The sequence below is a fragment of the Pan paniscus genome, chromosome 9 (genome assembly GCF_029289425.2).
Source record: "Pan paniscus chromosome 9, NHGRI_mPanPan1-v2.0_pri, whole genome shotgun sequence".
In the NCBI taxonomy this organism is placed as follows: domain Eukaryota; kingdom Metazoa; phylum Chordata; class Mammalia; order Primates; family Hominidae; genus Pan; species Pan paniscus.
This window is the reverse complement of record NC_073258.2, coordinates 125,758,687-125,784,631: the sequence shown is the minus strand read 5'-3', so window position 1 is coordinate 125,784,631 and position 25,945 is coordinate 125,758,687. Positions and strand designations below refer to the sequence as shown.

General features: G+C 52.4%; 1 protein-coding gene across 1 annotated transcript; it reads right to left on the bottom strand.

Annotated features, from left to right (window-relative positions):
- Positions 1-742: 742 nt before the first annotated feature.
- On the bottom strand, positions 743-25,786 carry SLC37A2 (solute carrier family 37 member 2). The gene is made up of 18 exons (XM_003819926.5): positions 25,556-25,786; positions 12,142-12,223; positions 11,657-11,750; positions 11,452-11,530; positions 9,744-9,879; positions 9,231-9,307; positions 8,212-8,378; positions 7,533-7,570; positions 7,085-7,237; positions 6,656-6,746; positions 5,113-5,175; positions 4,671-4,756; positions 4,114-4,162; positions 3,848-3,921; positions 3,514-3,592; positions 3,313-3,410; positions 2,976-3,040; positions 743-879 (listed from the first exon to the last, which is right to left on the bottom strand). The coding sequence occupies exons 1-18, from the start codon at positions 25,612-25,614 to the stop codon at positions 864-866; spliced, it is 1,506 nt and encodes a 501-aa protein (XP_003819974.4). The 5' UTR covers positions 25,615-25,786; the 3' UTR covers positions 743-863.
- Between the last annotated feature and the right edge of the window lie 159 nt (positions 25,787-25,945).

The following is a 25,945-nucleotide window of genomic DNA, read 5'->3' as shown; positions in this document are numbered from 1 at the left end:
TCCTTCTTGTGTCCACTGTCTACTCCATTCCTAGAGCAGAGCTGGCATACAGTAGGCACTCCTTGGCACTTCATTCTCAAAATACTTAATACACATACTGGTATTTTTAGTCATGCCAACCCCTCTTTCTACTCTCCCCACAGCACCGGCCCCCAGTCACCTTCCACTGAGGACATTATGGGGCCGGGATCAGAGTGAGGCAAGGGAGGCACTCAGGGCCGGCATGTGCCCAAGAGGGAGTGCCCCTTCAAATTATGTACTGAAGGCATCTCCCCTGCCTCGCCCGAGTGCTGGCCCTGGAGGAACAGCAGTGATGGGCGGGTAATGGAGTTATCAACAGGCCTAAATGGAGAGTAGAAGAGGGCCCAGCTTGGGGAAATGCACAGAGAAGACTGTTTCATGGATAGAGGGACAAAGAGAGGCTGGGCTCCTCTGATGGCGTGAGATGCCCACCTATAGATACAGGCAGATTACAGAGGTTAAAATTTAACATGGGAAGGAGAGATGCACATTTTCCAGGCCTTGGCCTTGTGAAGCCTTCTGTCTTGGAATCTGAACAAGCAAGAGTCTGAGCATATCCTTTCCTTATCAAAATGGAGACACAACTCAGCCCTAGTCCCATCCCTTTTGCTTGCAGCTTCCAGAGCTCAGGCCCCTGAATCTTCTATTTCCTCATGCTTGGCAGTCCCCTTCCCATGGAGAATCTCTGTGTTCTTAGGCAGCCCTGGGTCTGGGCTGGGCTGGCTAATGTTCAATAAAGAGGGTTTGCCTCCCCTACTTGTGGAAGTTTCCATTGTCTTGCCCATGGGGAGCACGTTGGGGACCCAACTGGGACCCTCCATGCTGCTGTTCCAATTGGGGCCTCATATTTCTTTATACCTGCATGAAGAGGAGAGGGGGGACAGAAGAGAAAGTGAGATGACTTCATAAGCTCCTGCTGAGTAGGGAGAGGAAAGGCAGGGTCCCAGGGTCCCTTCATCATTGCTTTCATCTCAGTTCTCTGTAATGAGGCCTCCCTTTCACCTCTCAGGCAGGAAATAGCAAGCTAGATTAATATTTAAAACCTGGCCGGGCGCGGTGGCTCACACCTGTAATCCCAGCACTTTGGGAGGCCGAGGCAGGTGAGTCACCTGAGGTCGGGAGTTCAAGACCAGCCTGACCAACATGGAGAAATCCTGTCTCTACTAAAAATACAAAATTAGCCGGGTGTGGTGGCGCATGCCTGTGGTCCCAGCTTCTCAGGAGGCTGAGGCAGGAGAATCACTTGAACCTGGGAGGCGGAGATTGCAGTGAGCTGAGATCACACCACTGCACTCCAGCCTGGGCAATAAGAGCAAAACTCCGCCTCAAAAAAAAAAAAAGAAATTAAATAAAACCTTACAATGTTCATGCCACATTTGACAGCTTTACAAAGCAATATCACATATCCCATCTTATCTCAGCCTCGGGTCAATTCTGCCAGGTATTCAGGGATAAGCATCCCCATTCATACATAAAGATGTGGCGGTTCAGAGAATCTGGGTCTGATGGAGTGCTATGCCCAAGGTCTCATGGAGTGAGTGGAGAAAGCAGGACTGTCCAGGGGTTTTTGGATTCCAAGCACAGTGCTCTGTCTGCTCTGATAAATCACTGCACACCTCACACACAGGCCTCCCATGGAGCAGGACCAGCCTGGGACAGCGGTGGCAGTCCAGAGAAAAGCAAACAACCCCCAGGCCCAGTTTCAGTGTTAGGCTGTGCCCGAGCTCTGAGCCTCTGTCTCTCACCTTCAATGAGAGCTGCTGCGAGGCAAGCTCACATGTCTAAAGCCAGACACAATTCCAGGCACAGAGCAGTTGCTCACTAAATCCTCCTCCCTTTCTGCTGCTCTTCTCTTCCCACCCTCAGGCCTGGCTCCAAGGAGCACAGGCACAGGAACTTTGGGTCATGCAGTCCAGCCCCCTGCTCCCCTCTTCCAGGGTAGGGCAGGGCAGGGCAGGACAGGTGCTCTGCGTGCTTCCTGTGTTGTGTGTCTTCCTGCTCTCACTTTCTCTCCCCTGGGTGGTGTCTTCCTTAAGTGGAAGTGTGTCCCCAGATGCGTGCTGGTTACCATGTCCCAGGGGGTTCCTCCTCACATTTGCCATCCAGCCCAGGTTCACAGCTCCGGCCAGCTCATTAGCGGCCTCCTTGTTAGCACGAGGCTCCTGCTCAGGACGGCCAGCGGGAGAGGGTCGCCCGACCATCAGACCACCAGCACTGTGTAGCCTCAGCCACTGACCTGCTGATGCCACCACCACATCCACCACCACCAGACAGTAGGCAGAGAGCACACCAGGCCAGCCACCCATGCTTGATTCACATTTGTTTCAGAGACTTTGATTGGTAGTTGCTTTTTTTCTGCATACCCCAGGCAGAGGGGCCAGATGACCTTGGTTTCTGAACTTCAGGAGGCACTTGCAGCTCAGTCGCAGCTCAGAGGGAAACTGGTTTCCCTATTTCTGCCTCCTCTGTCCCCGAGGGCATGTCCAAAGTTCTCACACTGTCCCTCAGGGAAGAGGCCACCAACCTCTGTGGCATCTCAGACCCCTTGGAAAACACTTCCCAAGCACCATGCTCTGCTGAGGTTGAAAGTCTTTACAACTGGCCCACAAGAAGAAAGAGAAAGTTGGAAAAAGTCATACTGCAGGACAGAGGATTTGCATGCAGCCCCCACTCAAATGGCACTCGAGTCACAGACTCGAAGTAAATACTCACAAAAGTCATGGGACTTGAGGAAAATACTATCACTGGTGGGTTAGGACCATACTAGAGCTATAGAGATACACGGGGACAACAGAGGACAGGTTAGCAGGGTGAGGGCCACCCAGGGACTGGCTCAGTGCTCCTCAGGTCTGGGCTGGTCGAGCCTCAGCCTGCATTTGGAGAAACTGAGCACCGGGCTGATTCCCACGAGAAATGAGGTTGGTAGAGGGGCAGCTTCAGCTCCCCGGACTCACCCGCTGCCTCTGCTCAGGGACACCTTCCAGGCCAAGATCTCTTTGTATACTAACCGGCAAAGGAGCTGTGGAGCACAAGGCACAGAGGGAAGGGAGGGCACTGTTAGCACTGAGTGCCCAGCACCAGGGTGACCCGTGGACCGGCAGTGGAGAAGGGGGAGAGACACACTGCCACTTGGCAAGGGGTCACTCGGGGTAGGGAGAGTGCTTCTGAGCAAAGGGCAGCTGCTCTCATTGCCCCAGAACCCCAAATGGCCAACGCTTTGGACCTCCAGGGTTCCAGTCTGGCAGGACAGAGCATCCCTCAATACCTATCTGTGTACCCCAAGACTCTTACCAAGCAGGCTAGGACGTCGGCAGAGATGAGCATGTAGAAGACATTGTTCCAGCCCGTGGGGGAGATGAGCCCAGCCAGCAGAGGCCCCAGAGCCGCACCTGAATGGAGCACAGCCTCGTGAGCAGGGGTCCTGCACCTCCCCTGCCCACCGGAGGGCACTATGCCTAGGGGCCGGCCCACAACAGAGCTAGAGTCACAGACCTATGGAGCCGGTGCCGTCAATGATGGCCGTGACCGTGGACAGGGCTTTGGCGTTGCCCTTCAGGCTCTTGTGAGTCCCCTGGAGAGAGACAGTGGAGTGGGGAAGCCCAGCTGAGCAGCAGCATGAGCAGAACCAGGACAGGAGAGGGGCTGACTCAGGGAAGGTGGTAACTGGGGTTTGGGCTTGAGAGGAGAGGGGCCCATGGTGCATTCTGAAGGACTTTGACGGTTTCTCCTCTGCGGGATGGGAGACAGGGAGAAATGGACCTGGAGATGGTGGCCCTGACCAAGCCCCCAGAGCGGTCCCTGGCCCTCGGGAGGTGGCCCCACTCACCAGGTCAGCAGAGACAGCAGTGGTGATGAGCGCGTATGGGCCATTGACCAGGCCCCCACAGATGATCAGCATCACTGGGACAGCATAGAGACAGCCAGTCAGAGAAGCAGCACCACCCGCAGCCCCAACCCCAAGGCAGGAGCACTCTCCAGCCTTCAGCCCTCCCAGCCCCTCCACCTGCCAGTACCCCCCGTGGGCCAGCCTCATGGGGCCCCCAAGGCAGTGCCTTTCCCCTGGCCTGGCAGGACTTGCAACCTCCTCCTCACCTATGGAGCTGGCAATCCCGTCCTGGCCAATGTAGTTGTACAGGAACATCTGAGAGAGGAGAGGGGAGAGGCAGAGTCACCCGGAATCCCTTTGCCGGCCTGGAGCCCTGAGGTCTGGAACAACAATCTCCTGCCCTGAAACCCCAGAGGGCATCCTATTCCTTTTCCCCTGCCTATGCAGATTTCTCTGATCTTTAAATGTCCCAGGGATGGACTGTCTAAAACGTGGTACTCTATCATCTCCCTTTCTCCAAACAGTCTTCTCTCAGATTCAACCTCAATCTCTTCTTTCCTTGATCAAGAAGTTTAGGAGGCGGTCTCCTTCTCTACCAAGGCCAAAGAGTCATGAATCCCCCTCTAAAGTCTGCAGTCTGGCTCTTTTTCCAAGGTGCCTCTGCTGACCCTCGCTTCTCCTCCCCCGTGTGTGCACAATGATGCATGTGCACGCGTACACAGCGACATCAATGTCTGTAACGCGTGGACGTGCACACAGGCCAGAGGTCCACACTGGCTCCTGCTCACGTGCATTCGCGCTTCACCCTCGGGGTTATACGCACCATGGGGGCAGCCAAGATGAGCATCACACAGCAAGTGGTGGCCCTGCCATTGGTGTAGTCAGAGACGAGCCCTGCCACGATGCCGCCTGGAACACACAGCCACTCACACACTGACTCCCAGACAGGACCCTGCCATCCCCTCGCCTGGCACCCCAGCTGTGCCCCAGTGCTGGCCTGGGCCTGTCAGCAAGAACCAGCAGAGCTGCTTTTTCCACAGCCCTCCCCTTCCTGTAGTGCCCATCACTACTGGAGACCAAACAAAAGGGCATCTTTCTTAGGCCCACCCAGCCAGGCAGGAGCAGAGCTGAGAATAAACCCAGGAGCCATTTTTCCTCTGGTGCCACCTACCCAGGTCATAGCCTATTGGACCTGTCCCTTCTTCCTGCACCCCACAAGAAAAGAGGGGAAGGGAGCCTGCTGGCAGAGCAGGGCAAGGCCTCACCTATGATGCCACCAACATCGAAGAGTGTAGACAGGTCCCCAGCCTCCTTGGCACTAAAGTGAGCTGTGGAAAATACAGGTATGTGGTCAGACCTGGGGTTTGGGGCAAACATCCTGGAGTGTCACAGCTAGAAGCCCTGCAGAGCGTGATCCAGACCACTGCCCCCTTTTCCGAGGAAGAGCTGGGGACCTGTGGAGCAGGCTGGCCAGGGCCACAGGGTGAGAATGCAGCAGTTTGGATAGACGCCCTCTTGGTCCCGTCCTGTGTTGCCCTCTTCCCCTGCAGGATGACCTTCACCTCTCAGAACAAGCCCTCCCTGGCAAGCTCTGGGATCTGGCCCCCGAGCCTGCTGTCCCGTGGCCACCTTTCCCCTGGAGCGCAACCTGAAGCTCAGCCCAGCCCTTTCTCTGCTTCACTCCGGCCCTAGCAGCACTAGGAACTCTTCCCGTTTACCTTAGGCTGTGCTCATACACAGAGCCAGGAAGGAGACTTGCAGGGACACAGGGGCCTCAGGTCACAGGCCTTGGCTCCATGTTTTAAAAAAGGAATGTCCAGAAGCTGAGATTGTAGCCCCACCCTCGAGGGTGCCTCATACTCTGAAGTCAGCACCAAGGCCACAAAACAAAGAGTCACGGTGTCCACAAAGCTGCCCTAGCGCTCCACACTGTCACGAAAGAGGCCCCGACAGAGCTGCGGGGCAAGCTATGGCTTGAACTTGGCCATGACTAATTCCTACAGTATCCTGTTCAGAGTGAGCACAATGTGTGGCAAGGCACTGTTGTTCCTCCCCAGGGCTGGGAGGGAGGGCAGCAGTACTGGGTGACAGGTCCTCAGCCCTGGTGGAGCTTGGAGGCTCCTGGGGGCTGGGCAGGGCGGGGTGGGCTGCTGTTTGGTAGAGCAGCCTGACCTATGGAAAAGCAGAGACCCAGGCCAGGTGGACATGAAACATCCTTTTTCAAGTGAGCTCTTCTCATCTATACATCCCTGGGCAGGGGCAGACGGGAGTAGGTCCATGAGACAGGGCAGAACACCAATGCAGCCCAGCAGATCCAGGCACAGGGGCATCGATCACATTAGGTCCCACTGGGAGAAGACCACCAGGGTCACCACCAGGCTACAAGGAGTGGGGTCACTCACCAGGCCCTCTTCCTTGGACTGGGGGAGAGATCCAGCAGGCAGGCCTTCCCTAGCACCTCCAATCCTACCACCTATGAGCCAAGCAGCCTGGAGGGGGTTTCTCCTACACTAAGGGCTAGAGAAGAAGATAGCAAGAATTGCAGAACAGAGCTCTGAGTTCCTAACCCCCAGCTCAGTTCCAAGGGGAGAAAAGGTGGCTGGAGTCAGGGTCTAGGGGGTAGTTTGCTGGGTTTAGCTTTCATTTAAGTAAAGAACTAAATCAAGCTCCTTTCACTCTAGGAGAGGTTCAGCAGGAATTCTGCCTATATACTGGAATCACAGGCATCACCACGACGGGCTTCCTCTCCCACCAGAGGCAGCCTTGGCCTCCTCAGAGACCCCTTCATTCCCCTTCTCTTGGACTTACCCACATTGGCGATGTAGAGGGGCAGCCAGTAGAGGAAGGTGTAACTGACCAGCTTGGCAAACAGCAGACACAGAGAGAACTCGACCACGCCCTGGGGAGTGCAACAGGGGGCACGTGGGAAGGGGTCCAGAGGTCCTGGGTTCAGTGGTGGCCCCGAGGGGTGCTCAGCACCACCCCAGTACTTTCCACCACCTGCCACACAAGGCAGCCTCCAACACATCCAGTCCCAATAAAAGCAACATGACCACTGTGCAAGGTTGTTTCCAGACAAATCTCCCACACTGCCCTCCCCAAGCAGGCTGCCCAACTTACACCTCCCCTATAAAGAAGTTCTAGAAAAATAGATCACCCAAGCACCCCATCTCCTCATCACCAACAGAAAAAAATCTGGAAAGCCCCTCTCTTTCCTCCATTCCACAAACTTCTTACTGGGATCCGGAGCGCCCCAAAGAAGCTGATGGCAGCAGGCTCTTCGCATGGCCCCTTGGAGCATTTGGCCACAGTCTCAAGGCCGCTCTCCCTGATAGAGCAGGGACTGTTCCCAGGGTCCTCAGGGTTGTCCTGGTTCTCAGCTGGCTCACCCTGAGCAGAGGAGATGAGCCCTGCTGTGGGTGCGTCCATGTGCTGCCTCCCACCAGCTGAAGGTGCAGCCCAGGCAAGAGACACTGGCTCCCAGGATGGGGAGGCACATGTTCGTCTCGGGCTGGACTGACCTGCCAGACTCATCAGGCTGTAGGGCCAACCCATGGGCCTAGCACTGGGTCCGTGAGGTCAGTGAGGGCCAGAACTCCCTGCTCTAGCTCCCCAGGCCTCTCCGGGTCCAGCCCTCTGGATGGAGTTGGAGGGCAGGGATAGGGCTGGGAGGGCTCACACTCACGTGGTGCTGAGGAGGGGCGCAGTCCACATCTTCTGGGTCTAGAAAAAAAAAATCGCTTTCTAAGAAGTTTCCCAACCCCCGCCCCCCCAATCCCGAGGTGATTGCCAGGCCCTCACCTTGCACTGGATCTAAGCCATCCCGGGAACCAGCCCCGCCTCCAACAACTAAGGTGGCCAGTGGGTGTCCCAGCAGGAGGGAGCAGGGCCTGGGGCTCAGGAGACAGCTTTCTAGGCCTGGCTTTCCTAACAACCAGCAGTGTCACTACTGCCTCTTGGACTTTAGTACTCTTAGCTACAGAGTGGCTCTCATACCTGGCCTGGCTAGTGCACAAGGCCACCTGCAGCAAGTGGAGAGCCTGGTCACTGTAACAATGTCCCTTCAACTCCACGCTCCCTGATCACACCTCTCAGATTCAACCAATGCTTGCCAAGCACCTCCTGTGGGCCTGGCATTTTAACTATGGTGTCTCAGTTAAGCCTGCAGAAATCCTACGAAATAGACATTATTATTACTATTATTATTTTACAAATGAGAAAATAAAGGCTCTGAGAGATTGTCCAAAGTCACACGGCTGGTCCTCCCACTCTGCGACCAGCAATCTTTCCAGTAGATCCAGCTGCCTTCTCCCAGAAACCGAGAACTTCTAGGCTCACTTGTGGGGAGTGAGGGGCCCACTCACGTTCAATGAGGAAGAGGAAGGTGATGACGCCCATGATGGCAGTAATGATGCCAGGCACGATGAACGACAGGCCCCACTGCCCGTTCACCCAGATGCCGGCGATCAGGGAGCCCAGGATGTTGCCCACAGATGTGTGGGAATTCCAGATGCCCATGATGAACCCCCGCCTGGAAGGGAGGGAGAGAAGGGAAGAGGTATAAAAAGTAAAAAGCAAAGCACATTGTTCATAGCAACTGCCCCAGCCAAGCTCTAAAGCTGGGCTGACTACAGCTTCCCCGAGGCACCAAAGACAGCCCCAAAGCCCCAAGTCAGCAAGGAGTGGGAGACCTTGGATGGTGTCAAGCAGGTGGCTGCAGGGCCTGGGGTCTCGCTCCGCCTGCCCAGCTCCCTGAGTGAGTGCCGATGGGAGCTCTAGCCACACTGAGGGCATGGGGGCCCGGCCCTCGTTCTTCTCTTCTGTCCCACGATCTCACTCTAAAGCACTGTCCTCAACCAGGGGTGATCCTACCCCCAAGGGATATCTGGTAACAGCTAGAGATTTTTCATGGTCACAACTCAGGGTGTGCTATGGCATCCAGTGAGCAGATGCCAGGAAGGCTACTACTAAACAGCCTGCAGTGGTAGGACAGTCCCCAAACAAGGGTCCAATAGCCCAGAAAGTCAGTAGTGCCAAGGGTGAGAACCCCTTCTCCAAAGCAACTTTGTTTTGCACACAAGCCAATTCGGGGTCGGGGTTGGGGGGCGGGGCGGAAATTTTATAGGCTTCTTTTTGTCTTCGTTGAAAATAGAAATTAATCTATTATTAGAAAAAAACATAACTAAGGTTGCCTGCTCTATGGGTTAAAGCCTCATCAGTCAGAAAATCAGCACTGCTTTTAGCCACTTCTAAGCACGTGAACAGCAACGTGGAGGCCGCTTTCTGACCCTTCCCTCTGAAATTACATCAGAGGCCACGGTGACCAGCTCAGGACCCCCAGCCCTCCCAATCCTTCCCACTCCTCCTCCCTTGTCACACTCACTTCCCCTTCCCGAACCAGTTGCCAACACAGGTCACCACAGAGGGCCAGCCTGTGGTCTGGACGAGTCCATTACAGACCTGCAGGGAGAGAGAAGGGAGGGTGGGAACAGGCCTGGGCTGTGCGACTGGCTCCCTGCTCTGACCACCCTGGGCTGAGGAGGTTCAATTTCGTGGCCGAGGGGCCCTCCATACCCCACACTACAAACCTTACCCTTCCCTTACACACATGCCACACCTCCTCAATGGCATGAGCTGGCTTCTCTCGCTCAAGATTGTTCAAGCAGAGACCAAGCCTCTCGTGCATTGGAAGTGACCACAGCGTTGTGCTCAAGGCCAACTCTCTGAGTGAACAAATGTGGGGGCAGTGGGGCCAGGAGGTAGAACTCAGTGCAGTGTAATAGAGAGCACTGGACAGGGAGCCAGGAACACAGGCTCCCACCCGCTGTGAGCTGCGGTCTCCCAGGTCCTTCCCGAGACGGCAACACAGGCCCAAGTGCAAGACGGTGATTCATACCTGGATGACCACAAAGTACCAGAGCTCGTGGATGTTCCAGAAATATCCCAGGCCAAAGAGTGAGGTGAAAAGGCCACTGAGAAGCATTCCAGCTGAGAGGTAGTAACGGAGCGGAAGCCGCTCCCCAAAAACCCCACTGGGGAAGAGAAAGTTGGATCTGCGGTTAAGCTCCTCTGTGTCCACCTCAACTCCCTACCATGTTTCTGCTCCCACCACACTAGGAAGTGGCTCTGGCCAAGGTCCCACCAATGACTTCTGTGTTGCCATGTGACGGGGCCAACCTCTGTCCCCCACTGCTTCTGTGACACCTGGCCATGCTCCATGAATTTAGCTTTCCCATCTTCCTCCGCTTGGCCAGCCACTCCATGTCATGTATTTTCCTCTCGGTGCAGTCTTTTGCAACACTTTTACCATTGTAACAACCACCCATAGGCTAAATAGCTCCACATGCATATCTTCAGGCCTGATCTGTCTCCCAGAGCTTCACAGTTGCAGACAGGTGCCTCCTGGACATCTTTATTTGGATGCCCCCGGGGCATTTGAAACCCAGTGCTCTTAAGCTGAATTCCTCTTCCTCTTCCCGCCAACCACCCTGACGCCTTCATCATCCTGCTATCCTCATCTGAGTGAATGGCACCCCTTGGGCACTCAAGCCAGGCTCAGAGCTCCCTCAGCCTCCCACCTTTCCTCCCCACCCCTCACATTCAGTCTCCAAGACTCACCGGGCTACCTCTTAGCTAGTGCTCCAGTACATAAACTCTTTCCACCTCTATCACCACTGTAGTAACATAAGCTCAACAGCTTGGGCTACTGTCAAATTGGTCACTCTGTATGACCAGTCTCATCCACCTCAGCATCACTCTCAGAGTGAGCTCTCAGAAATGCCCATCTGGATGGGATGCCCTGGCGAAAACCCTTCCATGCGTCTCTGCCCGTGGACCTCATGTGCAAATGACCTCGGCCCTCAGCCCTGCTGCTACCTTCCTTACACTGTCATTCCCTCCATACACCTGCCCGCAGTTCCTCCCGTAGATCATGCTGTTTCTTCACATTTGCCCTACTTGCTTGTGCTATTCCTTCTGCCCAGGTCTCCGTCTGCACCGCCGCACCCAAGTCCCTTGCATCAGGTCAGGCACCATCTCATCCAAGAAGCATCCCCGACCCCTCTGCTCTAGCTCAGCTTGGACTGAGTAATGACCTCGGAGCTCCTAGAACACATGATGGCCACCTCTGTCATGGAGCCGCCACAGTTTTAGCACCAGCTGCCAATGCATCCATTGCCCGCACTGGCCTGTGAGCTCTTTGGAGGCAGTATGCAGCCTTATTGATCGTGGATTCCTGGCAAGGAAAAGCACGCTTCCCGTGCTGGTTTGGATGCAGCAGAGGATGGGGATTCTCCCAGCTATATGTGCACGCAGGGCCATTCTTAAAGGGTCCTAGTCCATACCCACCAACTGTGGTATCTGAGTGAATAGACTCAAAAGCAGCATCCAGGAGAACATTTCCAGGCAAAAGAGCTGCTACCAGGGGGAGTCTACCAGGCGAAGGAGCAGTCTCTGCGACCGCGGTAAGGCAAGGAGGATGGCTGTGGGTGGATTGTACATGCAGCATCCCTGAGCTCATTCCCAGCTGCCCCCAGGTTCCTTAAGGGGAGGTAGCAGCTCTAAACCATCCTCCTCTTGGTCATAGGCTCAGCCTCTGTCCTTACCTGATGAACATGCCGATGGCATAGGCGACGAGGAAGGCGTTGTCCACGCCCCCTAGTAACTCCTTATAGTTGTCCTTGTCTGAAAGCAGATGGGAGAAACAGAAAGCTGACTGCGTGGATGCCCCTGTAGGAAGCCCTCCCTGGACAGCCCCTTCTCGAGGAAGAGGGAATGGGGAATGGGAAGAGCAACTTGCCCTGTTCTTACCAAATGGGGCCCAGCTGCACCACATGGTGTCATTGAGACTGTGAGTATCATTGATGGGTTTGATCTGCTCCGAGCAGTTCTGGTGCAGACGGCTCTGGATAGGCAATGGGACATACAGGTCAGGGGTTGACCCAGAGGGGAGCAAGCAACCACCTGCCCCAACCATACCGGAGACACTGCCTCCTACCAGATTCTATGTCCCCCCTACTGGCACCTCCTCCTGCAGGAACTGGCTGCAGGGGAAAGCAGCCACATCAGACCCATGAGCAGCATCCACATAGCCCAGGGGCCCTGCACGCTTATTCCATCCACAGCCACCGACACAGCTGTCTTGGGGAATAAACTCAAAAGGAGCTCCTGGGGAAGACAGCCACTGAGAGTGGGAGCCTGCCAGGTGAAGGTGCAACCTCGGTGGCCATGGGAAGGGGTAAGGACGGTTACGACAGTGTGCTTCTGCACTCTTCCTTGCTGCCAGCCAGCCTCACCTTGACGATACTGATAGGCTTCCTGGACATGTGATAGCAGGCGTAAATTAGGAAGGTCAGCAGCAGGATGAGGCCTCGGAACCTGCAGGAAGGGACAGCATCTGCGTTAGTGGGAAGTCAGCCCCAGCTGGAAGTTCTGGGCCGGCATCCCTGACCCGTGTCCCCTCTGGCAGTCCCAGGGCCTGAGGACCACCAACTCTTTCCTTCTTGGTGCAGAGGCCAAGGGGAGGCTGGGAAAAAATGCCCAGAGGCCAGGGTGCTCAGAGGGACCTGTCTCCCTGGTCCCAACTCCTGAGGCCTCTGTTGCAGCCGGCTCGGCCCCAGCCCACAAGAAGCACCTCCGCCTGCTCTGACCAGCTGGCAGCACCTCTGCTTTTCGTCGACCTCCCTGAGGTCAGGGCGCCTGTGTGTGTGTGCATGTGTGTGGCAGAGGTGGGGGCAGGGAGTTTGAGTGGTTTTCACATGTCTGAAATGATGGGGGTAGGAGGGAGACAGTCGGGAGAAGGGTCTGTTTTTAAAGTGAGGTCGACACTCCTCTGAAGCTTCGAACAGGGCAGACACAGCACCTCCTTCAGGCAGGTGGTAGTTGGAAAGGAAGTGGCAGTGGGACAGGTGGTGACAGACCCCAGCCCTCTTCTTAGTCCCAGTCTGTCCATCCCACTGGACAGAGCCCATTCTTTCCATCTGTGGCTCGCACACGTGCTCTTTCTCTCCCCTCACGTCTCATCCCATGCCCTGGCCCGGGATGGAAAGAACAGTGCAGGCGGGTGGCACTCAGCTTTTCCACTGTGCCCCGGCCGCTCCCCGAGCCTGAGGCCTGGGGAAGGGCCCCAGAGCCCTGCTGAGTCACTATCTGCTTCCTCACCGCAGCCAGGAGCCAGGACATGCATGGAAAATAGGCTTCAGAGTGGAGCCCCAGTCCAGGAGAAGGGGCCAGGAGTTAGGCGAGACCCAGGGCTCACTGAAGACTTCATGGAGAAGGGTCAGGAAAAAGGGTGGGAGGGCTCCTGAAGCCCTTTCTGTCCTGGCTTCAAGAGCCCAAGGGCAGGACACTGGATGCTCCCTCCGCCTAGGAATCCTCCTCCACACCCCACACCCAATTCCCCCAAATGTGGCATGAAGCAACACCCACTACCACTTGGGAAACAAAGGGGCATTTCAGTGAAGGCTGAATTGGGCTTGGGCTACAAGGCTCCTTCTCACTTTGCCCCTGGATCGAGCTTCCTGTCTGTCTTCTTGAGAGACTGAAGTTGCTCCTGCCCCTCCACAGCTCTGCTAAAACGCTTTCAGTGCCTTTCCATCCCATCCAGCATGAAGGTGCAACAGTGTAGTCTGGAATGCAGGCGGCTCCACGCCCCGGCCTCTCTGGCCACCGGTTCCCAAAGGCACACATGTGGGTCACAGAGGTCCTCTAGGGACTCAAGTTGTCTAGGGAAGCTGGGGCTACTCCAAGTGCCTGTCACAGTGACTGACATAGGCAAGCTTGTGGCAACAATGTTTTCCGGGTCCCACCTGTTGCCATATGGCTCATGACTCTTAGTTCGGGGACTTCTAGAATCTGAGGGAAATCCTCTGAGAGACTTTGAAGAGGGTGCCCAGCTGGCCTTCTGCAAAGAGCAATGGATGGAAGAACCCTGCAGTCCTACAGATAGCACCCACCAAGCTCCGCCTGGGACGCACCTGGTTCAGGGAGAGGCGGGAAGCTTTGCGTGGCACCTCTCACTAATTGCCTGTGTAACCTCCCGTGAATCCCTAAGCCTTTTTTTTTGCCTCTGGTTTCCTCATCAGTTACACATTGCGCTAGTATCAGTCCCAGCTGTCCCACAAGATAAGAGAACACAGCATGACTCTCCCCCAGTCCCCAGGTCCCTGGTTATACTGCCGGTAAGGCCCCCCAGGCAGCAGGACCAGCCTTCATGACCACTTGGATGTGCCAGGGCCTCTGCCAAGATGTTTGGCCACTGACCATGGTGACAAATCAGATCCTTTCAGTGTCTGAAAGATCCCCAGGGACCCAAGGCCCCACTGGGGTCCCAGCTATGACTGTTCTTTCATTGCAGGCTCGGCAGTGAAGCCCTTGCTGGCTCCGTAGCCTGGTGTTGACTAGGAAGCCAGACTGCACCTCCACACTCATGCTGAGCCCTCCCAGGGCTGGTCAGAGCCAATGGGGACCCAGAGGCACAGCCTGCTGCCAGCACCCTTTCCCCTCCCACCCCACTCCCCCAACTGCACTGTGTCAACTCCAGCCTGCCCTCCCCGACTCCCCTGCTTGTGGCCCCAGGTGTTCTTCCTTATCTGCTCCATGGCGCTTTTGCCTGGAGTTCTGTCCCCGACAACCTCAGTAGGAGGAGCTGTGCCCATTTCTAACATCTTGATTCCCTTCGGCTGAAGCGAGGCTGCTCTCCCATGCATCCCTGTGCCCATCCTGTACCAGGCACCATGCTACAATCCAGCACTAGCAAGAGAATCCGTGAGCGGAATCTCCACCTGCCTGGGCGCACAGGTCAGCAGGGAGACAGTTAGACCTGGTGTGATGTCTCTCTCTTACAGAGATGACACAGAGGAGAGACTGAGCCAGCAGGAGGGAGCAGTGTCGGGAAAGGATTCCTGGAGCTGAGGCTTCAAAAACAAGCAGGACGAGGCCAAGTCAACCACAGCTGGGGCAGGGAGGACTGCCAGGGAGAGGAAGCAGCGTGCACGAAGGCACGGAGGTGTGAAATGACACTACCTGTTTGGGGAACTCCGCCTCAGTGGGGGTATCTGCAGGGTGAAACTGAGCCAAGCAGAGAAGCAGAGCTGGCTGGGAAGGGCAGGGGCCTCAGGTGGCATGGCGCAGGGCCTCAGGTGCCAAGCTGTGGCATTTAGGCTATCTCTGAAGGTGATGGGAAGCCACTGAAGAGAGCGGGAGTTCCCAGGTCGGCAGCTCTGAACCCCAGCCAGCCTAAGCCAGGTGAAGACTCAGGGCTGTGCCCTGTAGGTTTTGGTGGGAAGCGCAGACAGGCTTCCTCACTGAGGCTCAAGGCCAGTTCCCTGGGCATTTTTCATCCTGCCAACCACTCCCAGGGACATAGCAGCATCACGGGGGACCCCAGGTGGTGGATGTCAGGGAGTTGATGTCTATAAGAGAAAACAGCAAGGACTTGGGAATCGGGCAAAAGCTGGTTTCATTCCTTACATCTTTTTGCTCATCAGAAAAGCAGAGTCTATCACCTTTCTCAGACCTATTGATGGGTTAGTGAGATGCACCTAACCGGTCTGAAATTGTTCCTGATGCCCAGAGGGCGCTTAGGTGACAGCTAGTGTACTTCCAATGTTCAGACCAGAAAGAAGGACTGGAGGGGTGGAGGCGGCCCACACTGCTCTGTTAGGGGAGCCGAGTAGGGTCAGGGGCTGAACCAAACTCTTCTGGGAAGTGGAGGCTCCGGGCCCTGGATTTACCTGGAAGGTAGAGATGTGGCTGCCAGCCTGTCCCCCTCCACCCCGCCTCCCGCTGTGCATAGCTGGGTCTAGATGAACATAAGGATGCCCTGAAGCTCCTGGAGCTCTGGCCTTCCGTGGTGGGCCCTAGGGCTTCTTGGGGAGCCTACAGTGGGACACAGGGGAGACTCCAGCCCCGGGGCCCTCCCACCTGCTCCCGTGGGCAGACAGGAAAGTCAGTAGGGGTCCCCACGTGCATCCTGACCTGGTAGGTTCCAAGATTCCAGCCCTGCCCTCCTCCAGGTGGTAGCCTGATGTCCCCGCCAGCTCTGACCCCAACTCCCTGAAATCCACCACCTGGAGTCCCCCATGATGCTGCCAGTAGAAACCCTGACACCCAAGATAGCAGGAGAGTCATGAGTCTTAAGGGTGGCGGATGGGGGGGTCCTCAGCTGTATTGTGTGACACTAGGCCTGGCACTGGCCTCTTCTGGGACTTCCTTCCTGGCCTCCAGAGGGATGGAGGGATGAGCTCAAAGTCACACCACTCGCTGGGCATGGCATAGTCAGAGCTGGGCCTCCTCTGAGTCTGGTGCTCTATCCATTCCCCATTGTCAGGTGTTCTAAGAGAAAGATCAAGGTGCCGTGGTTCACAGGAGACTGGGAACTTCAGTCAGGTTAAGGGCTAGGCTAGACGGAGGCCAAGACTGCCAAGCTCACGCTAGCTTCAGAAAGGCAGCTGACGCACTCCTTCCATGTTTAGAACCCGCAGGTTTCACTTCTCCTCTCACCAGTCCTTCCCTCGTGAATCAAGAGGTCCCAGAAGAGAAGCAGGGCACAGAATATGCACAGCCAGGCCTTGCCTAGCTGGCCCCAGGGTGGCTGTGACGGGGGGATGGCAGCCCAGGGGCTGGGCCAGGCTGGGCAAGTAGGCCAAGGACCAAAGGATGGAGGGGAAGGCTCCCGGCTGCTCCAGATGGGGCGGCTGTCCCATGACCCTCAAAGACCTTGTTAGCAAGAGATGGCACTTCTCAGAATCCCACCTCCCCCCGACCGGATACTGGTTACTGAATAACCAAGTTAGATAGGGAGGTCGACTAGCTATCTCTTAACTATTAGCTGACAGTCCAACCTACTCTTTCGAAGGAGCCTGATAATAACTTTATTGACCTTGTTGAGACTTTGCACTAGGAATGCTTCTGGGGTAAAAATCAAGAAATGGCATGTCCCAAAGCAGTGACAGATTAGAAACAATCAAACAAAACCCCCAAAAGACCGACTGTCACCACCACTGCAACAGCAAAAAGCAAGAAACAGCCCAGCAGAGGGACGCTGCCCCTGAGAGATGTCAGAAACAGCCCCGGTTCCCCAGTGGCTCCCTAGTCACTCCCCAGTCCCAGGCTAGGCTGGCTGTGGCTGCAGGTGACTTTGGCACTTGTCCAGAGAAAATGGATTCAGTGGTCTCTTCTCGGATGTGACTGTTCTGAGACTAAGCAGATCTGAAAAGGATAGAGGGCTGGGCACAGTAAGAACCAAGCTAGGGTCAATGGTGACAGTGCCCAGCCCCCCTCTCCCACAAGCCCTCCACCAGCACTGGGAGATACCCTGCTAGGAAAAGGCCAGCCAGGAACAGATACCACAGGTGCAGAGCCCTGAGCCAGGTCTTTAGCACACAAGACAGGACAAGACCCTCTTTGGGAGGCGCAAAGCTCTCCCAGGGCAGCAGCCAGCCCCTCAGGGAATCCTCTGTTTGCTGTCCTTCCTCCAGCTGGGACGTGGGCACATGCTCACAGAGATCGAGATGACTCGGGGCTTGCCCTGAGAGCCTTCCTAGAGAAAGAAGCCATTGGCCAGGAGCCACGAGGAACTCAGGACATTTGAGAAGAGACTGGTGGCTCAGATGACAGTCTGTCTTAGGAAAGAGGAAAATACAGGATAGATTGTTTTGCTTTGGGAAGAAAGCTGAGTGGGGGACCCTGAATGGTCAGGCAGAATGAAGACAGCCTTCACGCTGCAGCAGGGGCTCTGATCAGCAGCCGGAATAACAGGGAGGGTGGGAGTGTTGGTGGGGCTCAGAAGAGGCAGCCAACAGGTTTTAAGTTGGTGTCTCTTCTGAAGAAAGGTTGTGTAAATAGCACTGATGGAAGCGTGTTGATGATGGCAGAGCTGCAGTCCTGCTTACAGGGGGAGGAGGATGGCCTTCCTTCTCCTGAGCAAGAAGCGTCCAGGGGACAAGACCTGAGCCAGAAGCCAACAGGAGAGCAGTGACACCGCCCCCCCCGCCACCCCCCACACACACCAACTTAGTGTCTGTTAGTGACTCAGATAGGAGGTCCTGGGCTTCAGGGACTCTACCTCTGGTGTCTGTCCTCAATTCTGCTGTTACTTTGGGACTGTCAACCCTGACCCCAGCTCTCAGTTGATACAGAAGCTTGAATGGAAAAAACAAGGCCTTGGCCAACCATACAGACTATTTCGAAACCTTGCTGCTACCTTCTAGACCAGCCCACAGGGCCTGAGTCAGACAGCCCCACCCGAGGTCAATGAGGTGCACGCCAGTCCACTGTAGGGAGGGAGAGAGGAAACAGCAGGGTGGAAGAGGAAGCCCAAAAAGCAGCTGGGGGAGAAGCTGCTGTCACGAGGGGTGGGGGATGGGACCTTCACAGGCTCACATGCCCCTTCTGGGGGGCCGGAGTAGGGATCATGGGCTGAGACTCCAGGTTCTCCCCAGGAGCCCTCATTTCCTTTTCCAAGCAGCCTCTTCCCATCAAAGCTCATTTTAAACAGCCCTTTCTGCTGCCCTTACCATGCACCTCTTTGCAGTCAACAGGAAAGTAAGATTTGAGAGAGCTAGCCCATAGGACAGGGAAACAGACATCAGACTTCGAGCAAAATAGGCTGAGTCCTAATTTCTGGTTCTGCCACTTAATGTCACCTTGGGCAAGTTGTTGTACGTCTCTAAGCCTCAGTTCGATCTTCCTTTAAATAAGATCATACGCCCCTGCTGCACGAGAGTGTTATAAAGATTAAATGAGATATCCTGGATGTGGAAGTGTCTGGCACACAGCAGATTTTCTCTCAGTATGAATTTGAATGTCTTTCCCCTGCGTCCTCCTCAGAGTGGGCACCAGGATCCGGCAGTGAAAGCCCTTAGCTGACTCCACAGGGCAGAACCATCCATCCTAGCTCAGCTGTGGCCTTTTGCAGCTCACAGGGGAAGATTGAGGTGTGGGAAAAATGGCACCACGGGAGCTCACAGCTCCTGCTCTTCCTGCCTGCCCAATTCACCCTCCTGCCCATTCCTGCTCATCCAGCTGTGGTCACCCTGGTATTTCCTCCCACAGGCTTTTCTTCTGCACGTTCTGGGCCATCCCCCTCAGAGGGCCCCAGGAAATGGGCCCAGCCCCATAAGCACCAGCCACAGTCATCTCCCATGCTGCCAGCTGCCCCCAGACGCACCCACACAGACACTGGTACAAAAGGCAGGAACCAGCCAGGCTCCAGGCTGGGGAACCTCCAGGTGCTCTGTGGCTCTGAAACGCCATGGACAAGCCATTCATTGTCATCCTGACGAGGAAGGCCTAACAGGAGGAGGAGAGCAACATCTTCCTGGACAGAAACTCCGCCATCTCTGACTCTTGCTTGGATGTCTGCAGCTGTCTCCACACACCTGGCGCCACATGACTCCCAGCCTCCTGTCCAGGGGCACCTTTTGTTCCTGCCGGCTGGAGCTACATGTTACTACTTCATAGACAGGGGATGGGACATGTCTCCACTTGCATGCCTTTGCTGGCTCTGTGACCTCTGCTCAGAACACCTCCAGATCCAAGGCAAAGACTTCCTTCTTCTCCTAATGGAGATGATTCTCTCCCTCCACAGAAATTTATAAGCACCTAGCCAATACCAACTACGCTAGACACTGGGCTAAGTGCTTTAAGCAGCTTCTCATTTAATTTCACCAAAACCCCGTGATATAGGTACATCATTTTTTCCATTTCACAGATAAGGAAATTGAGCCTGGGAGATGTTAAGTAATTTGTCCAAGGCCAAATGGCCATGTAATCTTTTCCCCACCCAACACTATCATTAGGAAGGCAGCGGAAAGACCATGGGCTTACGAGTCAGACTAATCTTGATTCCAACTCCAGCTCAGTCATTTATCAGCTGTGTGGTGCTGGACAGGCTTACATAACTGCTCTGTGCCTCATTACACTCATATGTTCCACAGGGAAGCTAACATTCACCTTGCAGTTCCACAAAAATTACAAATAAACAATGCCTGGCACAAAGTAGTAGGAAAAACAAATAGAATATAGTCAATCATTAGTGTTTACTCAGTGTTTCATATCAGCCTGGCACTGACCTAAGTACCTTACACGTAGTACCTCATTTAAACCTCAAAACACTCGTGTGATACAGGTATTATTATTATCCTCATTTTACAGAGGAGGAGTCCAAGGCCCAGGGCCCGTCCACTTTCAGCTTCCTATTCTGTCTTCTTCACTTCTTAAATGCCCTCCTTGGGGACATGTGAAAGCAGTTAAATGTGACAGAGATTTGATTTCTCATTTTCAGACTATAAGTCTTTATTTTTATTTGTCTGCACCCTGGCCTGTATTTTGTTCAGCACAAGAAAGGTGAATTGGGTTAATATGTATCTGTAATAATAACATCATCATCACTAATAATGATAGTAAAAGCCGCCATGTATTCCATGCTTCCTGTATGCCAGGCAATGTATACATATAACCTCTAACCTTTTATGTGTTAAGTGCTCAGCAAGTCAGTTTTCTTCAAAATCTCCCCAACCGACTTCTGCATTCCCCTAGCTGGTCCTCTGAATGACATGGCACATAGGAAATGCCATCCTTTGGCACTCAATAAGTAGAGCAGGGCCTTCTAAAATTGCTGACTGTGTGTACACAGTCCCTCTCCAGCTTGATTCTTAGTTCCAAGAAGGTAGAACCCTGTCTTGATTGTCTTTGCAGGCCTCAGAGCTCAGCATAATAATGTACTTACAGAAGAACTACGTGACATTTAGTGTTTGATAGGAATCCAAATCTAAACTTATCTGGAAGGAAGTAAAAGGATACCTGTTGAGTACCCTCCAGCAGCCACAAGACGTCAAGAATGTTTCCTTATATTATCGCATTTATCCTCAAGAACCCATCTGACTTTTATTGATGAGGAAACTGGGGCTCAGCAAAGTCAAGGCTCACAGTGGTGAAAGGATTTCAACCAAGGTCTGTCATAAATCCCAGAGATGTTGGGGAATATCGTAGCTGAATTCACACCTTGAGAAGTGTGAAAGTGAAGAGTGTTGGAGGCTGGAGAAAGTCATGTTATGCGTATTACTGAGCCCTTCTAGAATGCCAATGTGTTCTAGATGGTTTATAATGATCCACCCTCCCCACTCCCCATTCTCTCTGAAATGTTAGTTACTTTGGTTAAAAGATATAACTAATATACATGAATGAGACTCTACTAGGAACAATCGTGGCAGAGAGGTATGACTTTGTATACATGGTATTGAAACCTGTTTTTGTTTATTAAAAGGAAAAATATTACACATAAGAAAAATGACTGGTTGTTCCAGAATAAGAAAGAGAACAGTGAAGGTCAAATCTGAATGGACACATTTGTAGGTTTGTAGAAAGGAAATTTGATTTGTCTTGGATTATAGTACATGCAAACAATAAGTCTAAAAATAAGCAATTAAATTGTTAAAATTTTGCCAAAGTTGGCAAAATCTTGATAAGTTTGTGAATATTTAATTTAAAAAGAGGGAGGGCTCCTGGAAAACCACAAAGATTTGTTCTTTCATCTTTTAAAAGGAGAGGTGCTAGAAATCATTAGATTTATTTAATATGTTAATATTGATCAATTGCTTGGAAATAATTGTCAAGTCAGAAGAGATGCTCAGCGTTCTCTAGGTTAAATTTATATTGGTAAAATATTATTATTTATCTAAATATTTGAGAAATTATATGCTATAAAAGAGTTGTGCAGACTTCTCAATGCCCTCTCTGTACATGACATGTTTCTATTTATCAGCACCCTGATGGTGCCTTCCCCGATAACAACAGTATACGTGTTACTAGTCACGATTTCAATTATTATTTAAAATGTTACTGGAGGCTGGGCATGGTGGCTCATGTCTGCAATCCTGGTGCTTTGGGAGGATGAGGTGGGAGGATGAGGTAGGAGGATGGCTTTAGGCCAGGAGTTTGAGACCAGCCTGGGCAACATAGCAAGACCCTGTCTCTACAAAAATAAAAACCTTAGCTGGGTGTGGTGGTGCATGCCTGTAGTCTCAGCTACTTAGGAGGCTGAGGCAAGAGGATCCCTTGAGCCCAGGAGTTTGAGGCTGCAGCGAGCTATGATCGTGCCACTGCACTACAATCTGGGTGATAGAGCAAGACTTTGTCTCGAAAAAATAAAATAAAATAAAATAAAATAGTTACTAGGCTGCAACTTTCCTTCTTTAATTTAAATGTAGCATCTTCCAGGCCACTGGTTTTCAACTGGAGATGTACATCAGCCTTTCCTTTGCAGTTTTATTAAAATACAGATATTTAGAACTTACGTTAAGCTTACTGAATATCTTTAGTTGATATTCTTGGCATTTTATGTAAATTATATCTCAGAATTTTTATATATTATATCTTAAAATTTTTTCTCTGTAAAAATCATGTTCATTTTTATAAATTAATATGTTCATTGTGTTTTTTGAAATTAACCTTATATTTTTAGACATTGTCTAGATTTTTTTTTGTTTGGATTAACATCTTTTTGTTTTGCACACCACAGAAGCAACCAAATTTCCTTGTCAGTTGCATTATTCTTGTCATGAATTCTCATCAGATCATTCATTCTTGAAAATTATCAGTAATAAGTTAATCAACAATTTTTAAGTCTCTGTCACCTACAGATAGTTTTTATTTTACTTTGATGCTTCTTAAAGGCTCTGTAATCAGTTATAGAATAGAGTGGGAGATTTTTGTTTTTTGAAAGATGGGATCTTGCTGTGTTGCCCAGACTGGAGTGCACTGGCTTTTCACAGGCATGATCATGGTGCACTACAGTCCCACACTATTGGGCTTAAGGGATCCTCCCACCTCAGCCTCTTGAGTAGCTGGGACTGTAAGCATGCCACTGGGCCTGGCAGGCCAGAGTTTTTATCTTTAACAACCAAATACTGTCTCAGAAAAGCACTGTACTGAGTAATTGCTCTTGGATATAAGTTTCTGATGGAACCACTTAGACAACATTAAGAACGTACTAGTGGACTGAGTCAGGAGTTCCAGAACTCTTTAGTCAAGAAGCAGATAGGTTTTTGAGATTGCTAACCCAAGATTCAGCGGGACAGAATTAATCACACAGGACTGCATGAACTGGGGATGGATGACTGTCTTCTATGTTCAGAATATTGTTGATGTTGATATAGTGTTCTATTTTCTGGACATATAAGGAAGACCTTTCTCTTTCTTCTTAGGCTATATTAACCCATAAGAACTTAGTAGATTCTGCTTTCATAAACTGAAATGAAACACTTATAAATATCTTTTTCTCCCTACCTGACTCCTCAGAATTCAGAAACTCTTATGGCATCTTCTTGCTTTTCATGGAAGTATGGTTATTTGCACAGCTTCAGTAAGAATTTTTTTTTTACCAGTACATAATTAGAAAAATTGGTTATGCAACCAAGACCTTGCCTGGATGTTGTATTTGATCGGGATGCCTATTTAATCAGATACAACCAGCCTCCTTTAAAAACTGAGGTTCACTCTATGCAGCCAATACTAAGAAAATCCTCCCAAGAAAATGGGCTTACTGGGTTTCCAGGTTTACGAGCCAAAAGGAAGGTCACTCTCTGGCTAGCCCAGAAACTTTAGGATATTTTGGGGACCCTGAGAAGAGGAATTTGCCCAAATACATCAGTACAGTAGGTAAAACCTGGTGGAGACAGTTTCTTGACTCGGCTTACTAATGTCAGGACAATAAATAATTAAAGGCTTTAAAAAATCTAATCTAGGATTCCTTATGAAAACTTCCAGCTAAGTTTATTAACTTAACAAGGGCTATATGGTAAACTAACACACTTGCAGCCACAATCAAGTCAAATCCAATGAGATCAGCTTTATTTTGTGATCAAGAATAATCCTTCTAAGAATTTTCTTAAAAATCAAAACAGGAGAGACTGTAGAAAAACAATGTATTTCCGTGGAAAACTATGCCTTGTCTAGCGGATAGTCCGCCAGGTTATCAGATTCCAGCTTTTAATTGACCTTGAGCTATTTTAAAATTCTTTGAAGTGGTAGGTAACTGAGAAGTCATGCAAAATATACCTATGAAGATAATTTCAGTAGTCTTTCCTCACAACCTGTAGAAGACCAATTTGGTCTCAATATTCCTAACCTATAAATGAATATGTTCTTTAGATTCTCTTTTTAAAATTGTGGTAAAATATACATAACATAAATTTTGCCATTCTAACCATTTTTAGTCTACGTTTAGGTGGCATTAAGTATGTTCACATTGTCTCTCAACCATCACCATCATCCATTTCCAGAACTTTTTCATGTTCCCAAACTGAAACTCCATACCCATTAAACAATAATTCCCCAATCCCCCTCTCTAGATTCTCTTTTGAACCGATTATAACATCTTCTGCCTCCTTTATTATGAGTAAAAGAAAATCTTTAACATGGGTTCATTCTTATGTCTTTGTGAGAGTCAGGATTTTAATCTTTTTCTGAAAAATATCTTTTAACAGTCTCCAACTCAAAAAAGACTAGGTAAATAATCTAAACGAGTAAAGAAGGTTAGAACTGATGAGAGCTCTCAACAATTAAAAAGTGTGTAGGGTAGCCAATTGTCTCATTTTGCCCAGGATCGAGAGGGTTGCCGACAAAAGACTGTTTCAAAACCAGGACAAATTGGCCACTTTAATAGCACCTGCCCTATCTAAAGGGGACTCCTCAATCCTATTCATTTAATTTGGAAATTTAGGCCCAGTATTGCTACATCATCCATTTTTCTTTTCTTTCCTTTTTTTACTTCTAGAGACAGGGAGGGGTGTGAGGGGGGAATCGAGGGGGTGGTCTCACGATGTTGGCCAGGCTGGTCTCGAACTCCTGGCCTCATGTAATTCTCCCATCTTGGCCTCCCAAAGTGGTGGGATTACAAGCATGAACCACCATGCCCGGTCCACGTCGTCTATTGTTCAAGAGAAGTCTGGAATCTAGCTATTTTTGTTAAATTTTATGATTTGTAAATAATGGCAACTAACACAATATTTTAAAAACTGTGCAGACCAAACGGACTGCTCCAATGGTTGACCGCCTCTAAGGAAGAGTGGCTGAAACCCCTCCACCCCACCTTGCAGCCCAACATGTGGTCCCTGCGGTCAGGAAGAGAACCACTGTGAAGCCCCTCTCCCACTGCCGAGGGGCTGCCCCGCTCTGCTCTGAGAGCTCTGCCCTTTCCAGGTGCTGAAAGGCCTCGAGACGAGCTCCCAGGACCACTGAGTTCTGGCCTTGGTGTTCGAGGGCTAAAGGAGACCAAGAGGGACACTCACAAACCCCAGTGGCCACCCCTTTCCTCTACCATCCCCTGGCCTCGGTTCCCCAGCCTGCGAGCCCAGGTTCCCCAGCTGCCCAACGACAGAAAGGCGCTCTGAAGGCGCCCCGGATGTGTGTTAGGAGGGGAGGATGGAAACGGGAAACGATGGAGACCCTCCCTGGCAGCCTGTTCTTCCCCAGTGTCGCCGAGCCAGCGTCGCGGGGTCTTGGGGAGCGCGGGCGGAGTTGGGCAGGGAGGGTTATCAACCTCCGAGGCGGGCGCCGCTGGAGGAGCTCGGGACCAAGTCCCCCCAGCACCCCTGGCCACGCGGCGACGCCGGGGCCGATCTGGGGTGATCTCCGAGGCCCCCCGCGGCCCCTGCAAGCCCCGAGCCCGGGAGGTCCCGGCACGCCTCCCTCCCCTGCCCCGCTCACCAGCTGTCCCTGGAGAAGGCCCGGAAGAACCAGACTCCCGGAGCCAGGGAGGACCGCATTTTGCCTGACCGGTACCTAAGGCTGAGTCGACGGAGGAGGCTACGGAGCTGGGCGCGTGTCCCGGGCTGGACTGGCTGTCAGCGGGGTTTAAATGCCCCGCCGGCCGGCCCGCCCTGGCCCCGCGGCCTGAGTACGGCAGCGCCCGCCCCCTTGCGCCCGCCCTCGGGGTCGGGTCCAGCGCAAACCCGCCAGTCATCCCTAGCCCGGCCGCTGGCACCACAGCGCTCCTGTGCTTTGCTTCCCCGCCACTGCCCGACAGCTCTGAGGTGCTGGGGCTCCTCATTCCGCCCTGCACTTTCTGCCTCACCACCCGCTGGGGAACCGAAAGCA

Excerpts from the sequence above, each read along its gene's own strand:
- SLC37A2 (XM_003819926.5), bottom strand. The coding sequence starts at position 25,614 with ATGCGGTCCTCCCTGGCTCCGGGAGTCTGGTTCTTCCGGGCCTTCTCC. Across the intron at positions 9,308-9,743 it reads GGTACTTTGTGGTCATCCAG|GTCTGTAATGGACTCGTCCA; the intron begins GTATGAATCACC and ends CTCTCCCTGCAG. Across the intron at positions 6,747-7,084 it reads TTGGGGCGCTCCGGATCCCA|GGCGTGGTCGAGTTCTCTCT; the intron begins GTAAGAAGTTTG and ends TGCACTCCCCAG.